This window comes from Oncorhynchus keta, unplaced genomic scaffold (assembly GCF_023373465.1).
Source record: "Oncorhynchus keta strain PuntledgeMale-10-30-2019 unplaced genomic scaffold, Oket_V2 Un_contig_3938_pilon_pilon, whole genome shotgun sequence".
NCBI classification, from domain to species: Eukaryota; Metazoa; Chordata; class Actinopteri; order Salmoniformes; family Salmonidae; genus Oncorhynchus; species Oncorhynchus keta.
Window position 1 is genome coordinate 102,501 of NW_026287515.1, and position 16,811 is coordinate 119,311.

At 47.2% G+C, this 16,811-nt stretch overlaps 1 protein-coding gene across 1 annotated transcript in view; it reads left to right on the forward strand.

The window, feature by feature from the left end:
• LOC118382360 (dynein axonemal heavy chain 6-like) overlaps positions 1 to 16,811 on the forward strand; it is a gene marked incomplete at both ends in the record, with an annotated part of 135,383 nt that overhangs the window by 96,673 nt on the left and 21,899 nt on the right. Inside the window, 12 exon segments of the mRNA XM_052508912.1 lie at positions 2,416 to 2,541; positions 2,724 to 2,862; positions 2,865 to 2,887; positions 5,001 to 5,068; positions 5,194 to 5,374; positions 5,698 to 5,877; positions 7,359 to 7,498; positions 7,598 to 7,688; positions 11,331 to 11,430; positions 11,433 to 11,465; positions 12,741 to 12,928; positions 13,867 to 14,057. Coding sequence (XP_052364872.1) covers positions 2,416 to 2,541; positions 2,724 to 2,862; positions 2,865 to 2,887; positions 5,001 to 5,068; positions 5,194 to 5,374; positions 5,698 to 5,877; positions 7,359 to 7,498; positions 7,598 to 7,688; positions 11,331 to 11,430; positions 11,433 to 11,465; positions 12,741 to 12,928; positions 13,867 to 14,057 — 1,460 coding nt within the window.

Consider the following 16,811-nt stretch of genomic DNA (forward strand, 5'->3'; position numbering starts at 1 on the left):
CCCAGACCCCAGCCGGGAACAAACCCTGACTCCCAGACCCCAGCCTGGAACAAACCCTGACTCCCAGACCCCAGCCTGGAACAAACCCGGACTCCCATTCCCAGACCCCAGCCTGGAACAAACCCTGACTCCCAGACCCCAGCCTGGAACAAACCCTGACTCCCAGACCCCAGCCTGGAACAAACCCTGACTCCCATTCTCAGACCCCAGCCTGGAACAAACCCTGACTCCCAGACCCCAGCCTGGAACAAACCCTGACACCCATTCTCAGACCCCAGCCTGGAACAAACCCTGACTCCCAGACCCCAGCCTGGAACAAACCCTGACACCCATTCCCAGACCCCAGAATGGAACAAACCCGGACTCCCAGACCCCAGCCTGGAACAAACCCGGACTCCCATTCCCAGACCCCAGCCTGGAACAAACCCTGACTCCCAGACCCCATCCTGGAACAAACCCTGACTCCCAGACCCCAGCCTGAAACAAACCCTGACTCCCAGACCCCAGCCTGGAACAAACCCTGACTCCCAGACCCCAGCCTGGAACAAACCCTGACTCCCAGACCCCAGCCTGGAACAAACCCTGACTCCCAGACCCCAGCCTGGAACAAACCCTGACTCCCATTCTCAGACCCCAGCCTGGAACAAACCCTGACTCCCAGACCCCAGCCTGGAACAAACCCTGACACCCATTCCCAGACCCCAGCCTGGAACAAACCCTGACTCCCAGACCCCAGCCTGGAACAAACCCTGACACCCAGACCCCAGCCTGGAACAAACCCTGACTCCCAGACCCCAGCCTGGAACAAACCCTGACTCCCATTCCCAGACCCCAGCCTGGAACAAACCCTGACTCCCATTCTCAGACCCCAGCCTGGAACAAACCCTGACTCCCATTCTCAGACCCCAGCCTGGAACAAACCCTGACTCCCAGACCCCAGCCTGGAACAAACCCTGACTCCCATTCCCAGACCCCAGCCTGGAACAAACCCTGACTCCCAGACCCCAGCCTGGAACAAACCCTGACTCCCAGACCCCAGCCTGGAACAAACCCTGACTCCCATTCCCAGACCCCAGCCTGGAACAAACCCTGACTCCCAGACCCCAGCCTGGAACAAACCCTGACACCCAGACCTCAGCCTGAAACAAATCCTGACTCCCATTCTCAGACCCCAGCCTGGAACAAACCCTGACTCCCATTCTCAGACCCCAGCCTGGAACAAACCCTGACTCCCATTCTCAGACCCCAGCCTGGAACAAACCCTGACTCCCATTCTCAGACCCCTGCCTGAAACAAGGCAACAACAGGAGACAACCTGACTATTATATTACTAACACTATTCCCTTATCACCACAGAGACAACAGCCCTGAGACCCTAAGACTATTCCCACTCTCTCTGTGTTGCAATCACACACACACACAGACTCCATGCGCTTGGCCACTGTGTAGTTTGACTCTTAGCTCCAGTCCCCTGACACCTCTTATGTTGCTTCCTGTCATCTTTTGTTTCTTTCTCCTTCTCCTCTCTTTCTTTGGGCCTCTGCCCCAGGGAGCGGTCTGTTGACTGGTCTCTGTCTGCCATGCATAGGCCGACGATGGAGATGGGGAGAGGAAGGGAGTTGAGCAGGCAGGGAGGCTTGCTGACAGCCTAGCACGGGGACACTTCATTGACTCACACACACACGGCTTGTCTGTCCACTGACTCAAATGTAGTGCACTTCTGTTTGTCAGTTTTCATTCATGTCGATGAGAGTGATTCTGACCTGGCGGGTCCATCAATCACCAGGGGTGTCAAACTCATTCCGTGGAGGGCCTGGTGTCTGCAGGTTTCAGTTGTTTCCTTTCAATTAAAACCTAAATCACCAGGGGTGTCAAACTCATTCCGTGGAGGGCCTGGTGTCTGCAGGTTTCAGTTTCCTTTCAATTAAAACCTAAATCACCAGGGGTGTCAAACTCATTCTGTGGAGGGCCTGGTGTCTGCAGGTTTCAGTTTCCTTTCAATTAAAACCTAAATCACCAGGGGTGTCAAACTCATTCCGTGGAGGGCCTGGTGTCTGCAGGTTTCAGTTTCCTTTCAATTAAAACCTAAACAACCAGGTGTGTGGAGTTCCTGATTAATTAGTGACCTTAATTCATCAATCAAATACAAGGGAGGAGCGAAAACCTGCAGCCACTCGGTCCTTTGTGGATTGAGTTTGACACCTGTGTCATGGACAACATAGTGACTTCCTGGTATGAGAGGAAATGACATGACCCCTCAATGGTGGTCACATGGATACTATAAAGGGACAATATGGAAGTTCTGTCCCTTGTGGCGTTGGGATGACGTAGCTACACAATCACAACCGACCTGAAACTAAACAAATAATCCCTCATTTGAAATGCTTTATACAACTGTGTCTGGTCCGTCTCCAGGCCAACCGCTGGATCCGTTCCAAGGAGACCAAGAACGGTCTGAAGGTGATCAAGCTGACCGACTCTGGTTTCCTGCGAACCCTGGAGAACGCCATCCGCATGGGCATGCCCGTACTGCTGGAGGAGGTCAGTACTATGGCAGCCATTGTAGGTCACGATTCACCATGGAGATTAGTCTCGGGGACAGTTCTAACCTCCATTTTGGGTCTAGAGTTAGCAAAGAGACCTACGTGAGTTGACTTGGAACAGGAAGAATGGTAAAACTGACCAGCGTGACGTCCATTTTGTGTCCTGGTGTGTGTGAGTAGCTGAAGGAGACTGTGGACCCGGCTCTGGAGCCCATCCTGCTGAAGCAGACGTTTGTGGCGGGCGGCCGCACCCTCATCCGCCTCGGAGACTCCGACATTGACTACAACAAGAAATTCAGGTTCTACATGACCACCAAGATGGCCAACCACACTACCTGCCTGAGGTGGGTCAAACAACCGCAAATTAGCACCAGCCTTCAGCCAAACACCGGTAGAAAACCTGACTAGTGATTTATTCTCCCCAGCAGTTTTGGAATGCAGTCCATCTCAGTCTATATTAATATGGCCTGGGTCATGTTTGCTTTGCATCAGTACCAGATGGATCATGTTTGCTTTGCATCAATACCAGATGGCTTTTATTGGAATTTCAATGTCCATCTGGTTTATCCACAGTCTAAATTAACAGCTCTACGATCTACAATCAATGGCCCCGTCATTTCACCCCAGAGCAATTTAATTGGTATTTCCTTTTTAGTTTGTCAAAACCAATGCCGACCAATTGAAAGGAAAATCACATGTTTAGAATAACTGTAGGTTAGTAAAGTGTCTGGTTTCTCACCTGTTTCTCACCCACACAAAAAAACATAAAATAACCACATTAAATCAAATCACATGTATTTATAAAGCCCTTCGTACATCAGCTGATGTGCTGTACAGAAACCCAGCCTAAAACCCCAAACAGCAAGCAATGCAGGTGTAGAAGCACGGTGGCTAGGAAAAACTCCCTAGAAAGGCCAAAACCTAGGAAGGAACCTAGAGAGGAACCAGGCTATGTGGGGTGGCCAGTCCTCTTCTGGCTGTGCCGGGTGGAGATTATAACAGAACATGACCAAGATGTTCAAATGCTCATAAATGACCAGCATGGTCAAATAATAATAATCACAGGCAGAACAGTTGAACATTAGACATTAGACTCACACACACACACACACACACACACACACACACACACACACACACACACACACACACACACACACACACACACACACACACACACACACACACACACACACCCTGCCCCCTCTCTCTCCATGCCAAACGCTGGCACTAGGAACACTGTAAACAGTTGGCTCACACAGGGAGCTGTCAGCCTGGCACAGGCCATGATGATGGGTAGTTGCTGTGAAGAGCCTTGTCCACCTGCCAGACAGCCATGCCCCTGAGTTCACCCAGCCTACGGGCGCGGCGCCTGCTGCCATTTGAAGGCCCTGTCAGCCTGCTCCAGCACTCTTCAGTCCCACAACACAGGGCTGGTGCTAGTCTCAGACCTATTCCCCGGGCCCAGCAATCAGTCAGACAGAAGGGACGTGAATAGACATGTCTGTCACCTCCCTTTAAACACACAGTCTGGACACAGCTGTCACAGATAGATAGTCTAACACACAGCTTACAGTCTGGACACAGCTGTCACAGATAGATAGTCTAACACACAGCTTACAGTCTGGACACAGCTGTCACAGATAGATAGTCTAACACACAGCTTACAGTCTGGACACAGCTGTCACAGATAGATAGTCTAACACACAGCTTACAGTCTGGACACAGCTGTCACAGATAGATAGTCTAACACACAGCTTACAGTCTAGACACAGCTGTCACAGATAGATAGTCTAACACACAGCTTACAGTCTGGACACAGCTGTCACAGATAGATAATCTAACACACAGATTACAGTCTAGACACAGCTGTCACAGATAGATAATCTAACACACAGATTACAGTCTGGACACAGCTGTCACAGATAGATAATCTAACACACAGATTACAGTCTAGACACAGCTGTCACAGATAGATAGTCTAACACACAGCTTACAGTCTAGACACAGCTGTCACAGATAGATAGTCTAACACACAGCTTACAGTCTAGACACAGCTGTCACAGATAGATCGTCTAACACACAGCTTACAGTCTGGACACAGCTGTCACAGATATATAGTCTAACACACAGCTTACAGTCTAGACACAGCTGTCACAGATAGATAGTCTAACACACAGCTTACAGTCTGGTCACAGCTGTCACAGATAGATAGTCTAACACACAGCGTACAGTCTAGACACAGCTGTCACAGATAGATAGTCTAACACACAGCTTACAGTCTGGACACAGCAATCACAGATATACACTCTAACACACAGAGACAACTGCCAGGATTCATTAATAATTGAAGTGGACGTTTGCTGAAGCTCATACTGGTTAGTGTGTTATGATTAGTAGTTGGTCTGATTTGATTGGTTGTTGATGTGTGGAGTTCACACCCCCCCTGTTTTCTAGGTGTGTATCAAAGTGACCATCATCAACTTCACTGTGACCAAGTCTGGTCTGGAGGACCAGCTTCTCAGGTAGACAACACAACTCTTCTCCCCGCTCACTCTCACTCTCCTCATTAAAGGGGTTCAGACTGTGTGGTTTTCTTGTGGTATGACCGAGTGGTTGACTTGCGTTCCTTCTCTCTCTCCCCTCACAGTGACGTGGTTCGTCTGGAGCGTCCTGACCTGGAGGAACAGAGGAACCAGCTGATTGTGAGGATTAACGCCGACCGCAACCAGCTGAAGGCCATCGAGGACCGCATCCTCAAACTGCTCTTCAACTCCAAGGGAAACATCCTGGACAATGAGGAGCTGGTGCAGACCCTGCAGGAGTCAAAGGTCAGGGGTTACTGTGGGGTCATGGGGGTAGACAGTAGGATTGTTGAACTCTCAGGTGCGGTTGACTTTCTAACCATCTTTCTGTAGGCCTAGTTTGTGTTCTTCCTGTCCCTCAAATGTCTTTGTGTCGGTTTCCCTTTCTTTCTTTCTTTCTTTCTTTCTTTCTTTCTTTCTTTCTTTCTTTCTTTCTTTCTTTCTTTCTCTCTCTCTCTCTCTCTCTCTCTCTCTCTCTCTCTCTCTCTCTCTCTCTCTCTCTCTCTCTCTCTCTCTCTCTCCCTCTCCCTCTCCCCTCCCTCCCTCCCTCTCTCTCTCTCCCTCTCCAGGTGACGTCAGAGGCCATTAAGCATCGTTTGGAGGAGGCCGAGGCGACAGAGCTGATGATCAACGCAGCCAGGGAGCGCTACCGGCCCGTGGCCACACGAGGCTCCGTCATGTACTTTGTCATCGCCAGCCTCTCTGAGATAGACCCCATGTACCAGTTCTCCCTCAAGTACTTCAAGCAGGTGACCTTTCTGTCTATGTGGTGGAGAATGATTGGTTCTCTGACCTTCATGAATCAGCAATGTTGTTTTTCCCTTTGAGTCATAGTGTATCAGCAACATTCACTGGGGGGCTTTTTCCCTCTGGAGTTGACTTTCTCATCTCCCCAATCACCCCCCCTCCCTCTCCTTCCCCCTCTCTCCCTGATCACCCCCCCTCTCCCCCTCTCTCTCCCTGATCACCCCCTCCCTCTCCTTCCCCCTCTCTCCCTGATCACCCCCTCTCCCCTCTCTCTCTCCCCTGATCACCCCCTCCCTCCCTCTCCTTCCCCCTCTCTCCCTGATCACCCCCCCCTCCCTCTCTCTCCCCTGATCACCCCCTCCCCCCTCTCTCTCCCCTGATCACCCCCTCCCTCCCTCTCCCTCTCTCTCTCCCCTGATCACCCCCTCCCCCTCTCTCTCTCCCCTGATCACCTCTTCCCCATCTCCTCCCTCCCCTCTCTCTCTCTCCCTGATCACCCCCTCCCCCCTCTCTCTCCCCTGATCACCTCTTCCCCATCTCCTCCCTGCCCCTCTCTCTCTCCCCTGATCACCCCCTCCCTCCCTCTCCCTCTCTCTCCCTGATCACCCCCCCCCCTCTCTCTCTCCCCTGATCACCTCTTCCCCATCTCCTCCCTCCCCTCTCTCTCTCCCTGATCACCCCCTCCCTCCCTCTCCCTCCCCCCTCTCTCTCCCTGATCACCCCCTCTCTCTCCCCTGATCACCCCTCTCCCTCCCCTCTCCCTCCCCTGATCACCTCTTCCCCATCTCCACCCTCCCCCTCTCTCTCTCCCCTGATCACCTCTTCCCCATCTCCTCCTTCCCTCCCTCCCCCTCTCTCTCCCCTGATCATCTCATCCCCATCTCCTCCTCTCCCTCCCCCCTCTCTCTCCCCTGATCATCTCCCCACCTTCCTCCCTCTCCCTCCCCTCTCTCTCCCTGATCATCTCCTCCCCACCTTCCTCCCTCTCCCTCCCCCTCTCTCCCCTGATCATCTCCTCCCTCCCCCTCCCCACCTTCCTCCCTCTCCCTCCCCCTCTCTCTCCCCTGATCATCTCCTCCCTCTCCCTCCCCCCTCTCTCTCCCCTGATCATCTCCTCCCCCTCCCTCCCCTCTCTCTCCCCTGATCATCTCCTCCCTCCCCCTCCCTCTCTCTCTCCCTGATCATCTCCTCCCTCTCCCTCCTCTCTCTCTCCCCTGATCATCTCCTCCCTCTCCCTCCCCCTCTCTCTCCCCTGATCATCTCCTCCCCTCCCCCCCTCTCTCTCCCCTGATCATCTCCTCCCTCCCCTCCCCACCTTACTCCCTCTCACCTGCTCTCTCTGATCACCTCTTCCCCAACTTCCTCCCTCTCCCTGCTCTCCCTGATCCCCCTCCCCACCTTACTCCCTCTCACCTGCTCTCTCTGATCACCTCTTCCCCACCTTCCTCCCTCTCCCTGCTCTCTCTGACCCCCTCCCCTGTAGCTCTTTAACTACACCATAGAGATATCAGAGAAGAGCAGTGTTCTGGAAGAGCGCCTGCAGATCCTCCTGGACCAGACCCTGCTCACCAGCTACACCAACATATCCCGTGGCCTGTTTGAGCAGCACAAGACCATCTACAGGTAAAGGGGTTTGACCTTTCTTTAAGCTGCATTGTGGGTATCAAATGGGCTCTACAAATATATTCATGATGATGATGATTCTTATTTTTGTTATGACAGCTTCATGCTTTGTGTGGACATCATGCGTCAGCATGGCGAGGTCACTGACGCAGAGTGGCAGCACTTCCTGCGGAGCGCCCCACTTGACAAGGTAGTCAGGTTGATTGACGGGCCCGTCAGCCAATCAAATGGGATTATCGTCCACTGTCAGCCAATTAAAGGCAACTAGTGTCCACTCTAAGCCAGTCAAAAATGATAGATATGTGAGCTCTAAGCAAATCACAGGAAGAATTTCAAGCCCTTTACCAATCATAGAGTTTATATTTCAGCCCTTTACCAATCATAGAGTTTATATTTCAGCCCTTTACCAATCATAGAGTTTATATTTCAAGGCCTTTACCAATCATAGAGTTTATATTTCAGCCCTTTACCAATCATAGAGTTTATATTTCAAGGCCTTTACCAATCATAGAGTTTATATTTCAACCCTTTACCAATCATAGAGTTTATATTTCAGCCCTTTACCAATCATAGAGTTTATATTTCAAGGCATTTACCAATCATAGAGTTTATATTTCAAGGCCTTTACCAATCATAGAGTTTATATTTCAGCCCTTCACCAATCATAGAGTTTATATTTCAAGGCCTTTACCAATCATAGAGTTTATATTTCAAGGCATTTACCAATCATAGAGTTTATATTTCAAGGCATTTACCAATCATAGAGTTTATATTTCAGCCCTTTACCAATCATAGAGTTTATATTTCAAGGCCTTTACCAATCATAGAGTTTATATTTCAGCCCTTCACCAATCATAGAGTTTATATTTCAGCCCTTCACCAATCATAGAGTTTATATTTCAGCCCTTCACCAATCATAGAGTTTATATTTCAGCCCTTTACCAATCATAGTGTTTATATTTCAGCCCTTTACCAATCATAGAGTTTATATTTCAGCCCTTTACCAATCATAGAGTTTATATTTCAGCCCTTCACCAATCATAGAGTTTATATTTCAGCCCTTCACCAATCATAGAGTTTATATTTCAGCCCTTTACCAATCATAGAGTTTATATTTCAGCCCTTTACCAATCATAGAGTTTATATTTCAGCCCTTTACCAATCATAGAGTTTATATTTCAAGGCCTTTACCAATCATAGAGTTTATATTTCAATACCTTTACCAATCATAGAGTTTATATTTCAAGGCCTTTACCAATCATAGAGTTTATATTTCAGCCCTTCACCAATCATAGAGTTTATATTTCAAGGCCTTTACCAATCATAGAGTTTATATTTCAGCCCTTTACCAATCATAGAGTTTATATTTCAGCCCTTTACCAATCATAGAGTTTATATTTCAAGGCCTTTACCAATCATAGAGTTTATATTTCAAGGCCTTTACCAATCATAGAGTTTATATTTCAGCCCTTTACCAATCATAGATTTCAGTTTATATTTCAAGGCATTTACCAATCATAGAGTTTATATTTCAGCCCTTTACCAATCATAGAGTTTATATTTCAGCCCTTTACCAATCATAGAGTTTATATTTCAGCCCTTTACCAATCATAGAGTTTATATTTCAGCCCTTTACCAATCATAGAGTTTATATTTCAAGACCTTTACCAATCATAGAGTTTATATTTCAATACCTTTACCAATCATAGAGTTTATATTTCAGCCCTTCACCAATCATAGAGTTTATATTTCAGCCCTTTACCAATCATAGAGTTTATATTTCAGCCCTTTACCAATCATAGAGTTTATATTTCAGCCCTTTACCAATCATAGAGTTTATATTTCAGCCCTTTATTCAATCATAGAGTTTATATTTCAAGACCTTTACCAATCATAGAGTTTATATTTCAGCCCTTTACCAATCATAGAGTTTATATTTCAAGACCTTTACCAATCATAGAGTTTATATTTCAGCCCTTTACCAATCATAGAGTTTATATTTCAGCCCTTTACCAATCATAGTTTATATTTCAGCCCTTTACCAATCATAGAGTTTATATTTCAGCCCTTTACCAATCATAGAGTTTATATTTCAGCCCTTTACCAATCATAGAGTTTATATTTCAGCCCTTTACCAATCATAGAGTTTATATTTCAGCCCTTTACCAATCATAGAGTTTATATTTCAGCCCTTTACCAATCATAGAGTTTATATTTCAGCCCTTTACCAATCATAGAGTTTATATTTCAGCCCTTTACCAATCATAGAGTTTATATTTCAGCCCTTTACCAATCATAGAGTTTATATTTCAGCCCTTTACCAATCATAGAGTTTATATTTCAGCCCTTTACCAATCATAGAGTTTATATTTCAGCCCTTTACCAATCATAGAGTTTATATTTCAGCCCTTTACCAATCATAGAGTTTATATTTCAGCCCTTTATTCAATCATATTACTGTTCAAACCCAAACCAGAAAGAGGGCTCAGGTTTGTTGTAATATGCAGCACAACATAAATGTTGATAATCTGTCAATTGTCACTGGTCTATAACAGGACTTTTCTGGAATCTCTCCCTAAAATGAAGATATGTCTTGAGCCAGACAATGATTCCCACTTCTTCTATCCCTCAGCAGTCTTTACTCAGCCCATTAGGAATGCATCATTTTAAATCTCCTAGTTAAGAGTGCCTGTATACCAGAGGGCTTGTCAGCCTCTTTCCCGCTCTGCAGGAGAGAGAAACAGAGAGGGGGAGAGAGTCCCCTCTAACCTGTGACTGTGTGTAGAATACTGATGTCCCCATGTGTCTGTGTGTAGTCAATGACTTAGCTGTCTCCAGAAACACAGATCTAGGATCAGCTAACCCTCCCCCATTCTAACTCTAATCATAAGGTGTGCCATACACTAAACTAGCCTGAGAACAGTGTGTTGGGACACAGACTTCATAATCTTTCTCTAGAGCAGGGTTTTTTGAAGAGTTCTGACAAGAGTGGATTGCTGAATGTATTATTCAATGACTCTATATCTAATGGGTGGTTTAGTCTGTCTCTATATGTCGTTATTTAAGCAGGGGAAAGATGGCCGCTTTGTCTGAAACTGGGACCCTAAACCATTGGGGGGCCATTCTCATTAAAATGATGTCCTGGTCCTCCGTCCTTATCTTCTTTTCACCCCCCACCTCATCTTTTCTCCATCCATCACCTCGGTTCTCCACGTAATACCCAATGTCCCCTTGTCCTCCCCTCCTCTTCTGTCTCCTCTCCACACCCCCTCTATCTATCATTCTCTTCTATCTCAACTCCTTCTCTCTTCCTCTCTCCCCCCTGGCTCTCTCTCTCTCCCTCCCTCCCTCCCCCCTGGCTGGCTCTCTCTCCCTCCCTCCACCCTGTCTCTCTCTCTCTCTCCTCCCTCCCTCCCCCTGTCTCTTCCTCCCCCTTCTCTCTCTCCCTCCCTCCCCCTTTCTCTCTCTCCCTCCCTCCCCCTGTCTCGCTCTCCCTCCCTCCCCCTGGCTCTCCCTCTCTCCCTCCCTCCTCCCTGTCTCTCTCTCTCTCTCTCCCTCCCTCCCCTGTCTCTCTCTCTCTCCCTCCCTCCCCTGTCTCTCTCTCCCTCCCTCCCCCTGTCTCTCTCTCCCTCCCTCCCCCTGTCCCCCTGTCTCCCTCTCCCTCCCTCCCCCTGTCTCTCTCTCCCTCCCTCCCCTGTCTCTCTCTCCTCCCTCCCCCTGTCTCTCTCTCCCTCCCTCCCCCTGTCTCTCTCTCCTCCCTCCCCCCTGTCTCCCCCCTGTCTCTCTCTCTCCCTCCCTCCCCCTGTCTCTCTCTCCCTCCCTCCCCCATCAGGATCATCCAGAGAGGCCTGAGGTGCCATGGCTGTCAGAGTTTACCTGGCAGACATGCTGTGAGCTGGAGGACACTCTGCCCTGCTTCAACGGCATCAAGGAGAGATCACCGCCACACCCATCTCTATAAAACTAGGTAGAGTAACACACAACTAAAATAACCTAGACACCCATCTCTATAAAACTAGTTAGAGTAACACACAGCTAAAATAACCTAGACACCCATCTCTATAAAACTAGGTAGAGTAACACACAGCTAAAATAACCTAGACACCCATCTCTATAAAACTAGGTAGAGTAGTAACACACAACTAAAATAACCTAGACACCCATCTCTATAAAACTAGGTAGGTGTCTACCTAGACACCCATCTCTATAAAACTAGGTAGAGTAACACACAACTAAAATAACCAAGACACCCATCTCTATAAAACTAGGTAGAGTAGTAACACACAACTAAAATAACCTAGACACCCATCTCTATAAAACTAGGTAGAGTAGTAACACACAACTAAAATAACCTAGACACCCATCTCTAGAAAACTAGGTAGTAGTAACACACAACTAAAATAACCTAGATCTCGGGTAGAGTCTAAAATACCTAGACACCCATCTCTATAAAACTAGGTAGAGAGTAACACACAACTAAAATAACCAAGACACCCATCTCTATAAAACTAGGTAGAGTAACACACAACTAAAATAACCAAGACACCCATCTCTATAAAACTAGGTAGAGTAACACACAGCTAAAATAACCTAGACACCCATCTCTATAAAACTAGGTAGAGTAACACACAACTAAAATAACCTAGACACCCATCTCTATAAAACTAGGTAGAGTAGTACACACAACTAAAATAACCTAGAGCTTACCACTAGTAGTAACACAGCTAAAATAACCTAGAGATTACCACTAGGTAGAGTAGTAACACAGCTAAAATAACCTAGAGATTACCACTAGGTAGAGTAGTAACACAGCTAAAATAACCTACCACTAGGTAAGTAGTAGCTAAAATAACCTAGAGATTACCACTAGGTAGAGTAGTAACACAGCTAAAATAACCCAGAGATTACCACTAGGTAGAGTAGTAACACAGCTAAAATAACCCAGAGATTACCACTAGGTAGAGTAGTAACACAGCTAAAATAACCCAGAGATTACCACTAGGTAGAGTAGTAACACAGCTAAAATAACCTAGAGATTACCACTAGGTAGAGTAGTAACACAGCTAAAATAACCTAGAGATTACCACTAGGTAGAGTAGTAACACAGCTAAAATAACCTAGAGATTACCACTACCTTGTAATCTGCTAATGATGTCAATGTCAATGCTAATGTTGTCAATGGGAACACACACTCTTCTGCCTAGCTACAGAAGTAGATGAATATTGGAGTGTGTGTTCCCAGGTCGTCTGGAAGTGTGTTTCAACCCAGAGAACTGGCAGGGCTACGTGTCTGACTCCCAGCTGCCTCCCTACTCAGAGGAGATGTCTGAAGAAGAGAAGGAAAAGGCAAACGGGGTCAGGGGTCACTGGGATCAGAGACTGGGGGCCTTCCAGAAACTGGTGCTCATCAAGAGCTTCATGGAGGAGAAGGTAGTGGGGGTTGTTGGTGTGTGTGTGTGTGTGTGTGTGTGTGTGTGTGTGTGTGTGTGTGTGTGTGTGTGTGTGTGTGTGTGTGTGTGTGTGTGTGTGTGTGTGTGTGTGTGTGTGTGTGTGTGTGTGTGTGTGTGTGTGTGTGTGTGTGTGTGTGTGTGGAAAGGGCTGCCAGTTTTCTTGGCATCTCTCTCATTGTATGTTGCATATCAATGGTCATATTTGATAGGAGTTGCCCTTCAGGCCACACAGCGATATTTGCAGTTATGTTCATGTTTATTTAGGGTGTGTTCTTAAATTCAATCTGGAGTGCCAGAGTGTTGTCAGACTGTACGTTGGTAAATCCAGAGCTTTTGGCTCTAGGGCTCTCAGAGGTTTGAGCCGAGCGTTCTGACCTCACAACTATCGTCAACCACCCAAGCTAACTGGCTAGCTACTTCCAGACACATAATGAGAGAACACCTCACTCTGACCATTTTCCTTGAGCTAGCAGGGCTGGTTAGGCTGTTTTCATGTTATGTTATTGTATTTATTTTATTTATTTAACTAGGCAAGTCAGTTAAGAACAAATTCTTATTTTCAATGACGGCCTAGGAACACTGGGTTAACTGCCTGTTCAGGGGCAGAACGACAGATCTGTACCTTGTCAGCTCGGGGATTTGAACTTGCAACCTTCCGGTTACGAGTCCAACGCTCTAACCACTAGGCTACCCTGCCGCCCCTGAGTGTTGGTGACTGTAACTGTGCAGCTGGCAACATTTTAATGATGTTTTTTTGCCAACGTTTGCTGACAGCGGCCATATTCAGCTAGTGTTGAACGTTTGTAAATGCAGTTATTCTGCTCTCTGAAACACTCAGAGGACAGTACTCTGGAATCAGAGTAGATAGCCGGAGGGAGTTGACTTACTCTCCCTGCCACTCTCCCTCCCTCCCTCTAGGTGGTGTTTGCGGTGACAGAGTTTGTGATCGTGAGCCTGGGGAAACAGTTTGTAGAGAACCCTCCTGTTGACCTGGCCACTCTCTACGGTGACATGTCTCCCTCCACCCCCCTGGTCTTCATCCTCAGTACCGGATCAGACCCCATGGGAGCCTTCCAACGCTTCGCCAAGGAGAGGGGATACCTGGACAGGTGAGGGGGTGGGACAGCGGGAGGATGGAGGAGAAGGGGGAGGGAGGGAGGGAGGGGTAGTTGGGTACCCCTGTCCCCCTCTCTGAGACTGTTCCCCTCTCTATGTCGGTCCCCTGCATCTCAGTATTAACAACTTGTCCTTCTTTCTCATCATGTGTCCAGGTTTGGCTGGTGGAGGCCGTCATTGTAAATAAGAATTTGTTCTTAACTGACTTGCCTAGTTAAATAAAGGTTCAATGAAAAATAAATCAATACAAATCTCTCTCTAGGTCAGGGTCCTCTCTGTCTCTCAGTATTATCTCTGTCTCTCAGTATTAATCTCTGTCTCTCAGTATTAACTCTCTGTCTCTCAGTATTAACTCTGTCTCTCAGTATTAACTCTGTCTCTCAGTATTAACTCTCTGTCTCTCAGTATTAACTCTGTCTCTCAGTATTATCTCTGTCTCTCAGTATTAACTCTCTGTCTCTCAGTATTAACTCTGTCTCTCAGTATTATCTCTGTCTCTCAGTATTAACTCTCTGTCTCTCAGTATTAACTCTCTGTCTCTCAGTATTATCTCTGTCTCTCAGTATTAACTCTCTGTCTCTCAGTATTAACTCTCTGTCTCAGTATTATCTCTGTCTCTCAGTATTAACTCTCTGTCTCTCAGTATTAACTCTCTGTCTCTCAGTATTAACTCTGTCTCTCAGTATTATCTCTGTCTCTCAGTATTAACTCTCTGTCGCTCAGTATTATCTCTGTCTCTCAGTATTAACTCTCTGTCTCTCAGTATTAACTCTCTGTCTCTCAGTATTAACTCTCTGTCTCTCAGTATTAACTCTGTCTCTCAGTATTATCTCTGTCTCTCAGTATCAACTCTGTCTCTCAGTATTAACTCTCTGTCTCTCAGTATTAACTCTCTGTCGCTCAGTATTATCTCTGTCTCTCAGTATTAACTCTCTGTCTCTCAGTATTAACTCTCTGTCTCAGTATTAACTCTGTCTCTCAGTATTAACTCTGTCTCTCAGTATTAACTCTCTGTCTCTCAGTATTAACTCTCTGTCTCACATTATTAACTCTCTGTCTCAGTATCAACTCTGTCTCTCAGTATTAACTCTCTGTCTCTCAGTATTAACTCTCTGTCTCTCATTGTCTCTGTCTCTCAGTATTAACTCTCTGTCTCTCAGTATTAACTCTCTGTCTCTCAGTGTTATCTCTCTGTCTCTCAGTGTTATCTCTCTGTCTCTCAGTGTTATCTCTCTGTCTCTCAGTATTAACTCTCTGTCTCTCAGTATTAACTCTCTGTCTCTCAGTATTAACTCTCTGTCTCTCAGTATTAACTCTCTGTCTCTCAGTATTAACTCTGTCTCTCAGTATTAACTCTCTGTCTCTCAGTATTAACTCTCTGTCTCCAGTATTAACTCTCTGTCTCTCAGTATTAACCCCATGTCTCTCTCTCCTGGGTGAGGTCTGTCTCTCTAGGTCAGGGTCTCTCAGTGTTAACCCCATGTCTCTCTCTCCAGGGTGAGGTCTATCTCTCTAGGTCAGGGTCTCTCAGTATTAACTCTGTCTCTCTCAGGGTGAGGTCTATCTCTAGGTCAGGGTCTCTCAGTATTAACTCTCTGTCTCTCTCCAGGGTGAGGTCTATCTCTAGGTCAGGGTCTCTCAGTATTAACCCTATGTCTCTCTCTCCAGGGTGAGGTCTATCACTCTAGGTCAGGGTCTCTCAGTATTAACCCTATGTCTCTCTCTCCAGGGTGAGGTATATCTCTCTAGGTCAGGGTCTCTCAGTGTTAACCCTCTGTCTCTCTCTCCAGGGTGAGGTATATCTCTCTAGGTCAGGGTCTCTCAGTATTAACTCTGTCTCTCTCCAGGGTGAGGTCTATCTCTAGGTCAGGGTCTCTCAGTATTAACCCTGTCTGTCTCTCTCAGGGTGAGGTCTATCTCTCTAGGTCAGGGTCTCTCAGTGTTGCCCTCAGTCTCTCACTCCTGGGAGAGATACAATCTCTCTAGGTCAGGGTCTCTCAGTATTAACCCTCTGTATCTCTCTCCAGGGTGAGGTCTATCTCTCTAGGTCAGGGTCTCTCAGTGTTAACCCCTCTATCTCTCTCAGGGTGAGGTCTATCTCTCTAAGTCAGGGTCTCTCAGTGTTAACCCTCTGTATCTCTCTCCAGGGTGAGGTCTATCTCTCTAGGTCAGGGTCTCTCAGTGTTAACCCTCTGTCTCTCTCCAGAGTGAGGTCTATCTCTAAGTCAGGGTCTCTCAGTGTTAACCCTCTGTATCTCTCTCCAGAGTGAGGTCTATCTCTCTCAGTCAGGGTCTCTCAGTGTTAACCCTCTGTATCTCTCTCCAGGGTGAGGTCTATCTCTCTAGGTCAGGGTCTCTCAGTGTTAACCCTCTGTATCTCTCTCCAGGGTGAGGTCTATCTCTCTAGGTCAGGGTCTCTCAGTGTTAACCCTCTGTATCTCTCCAGAGTGAGGTCTATCTCTCTAGGTCAGGGTCTCTCAGTGTTAACCCTCTGTATCTCTCTCCAGGGTGAGGTCTATCTCTCTAAGTCAGGGTCTCTCAGTGTTAACCCTCTGTATCTCTCTCCAGAGTGAGGTCTATCTCTCTCAGTCAGGGTCTCTCAGTGTTAACCCTCTGTATCTCTCTCCAGGGTGAGGTCTATCTCTCTAGGTCAGGGTCTCTCAGTGTTAACCCTGTATCTCTCTCCAGGGTGAGGTCTATCTCTCTAGGTCAGGGTCTCTCAGTGTTAACCCTCTGTATCTCTCTCC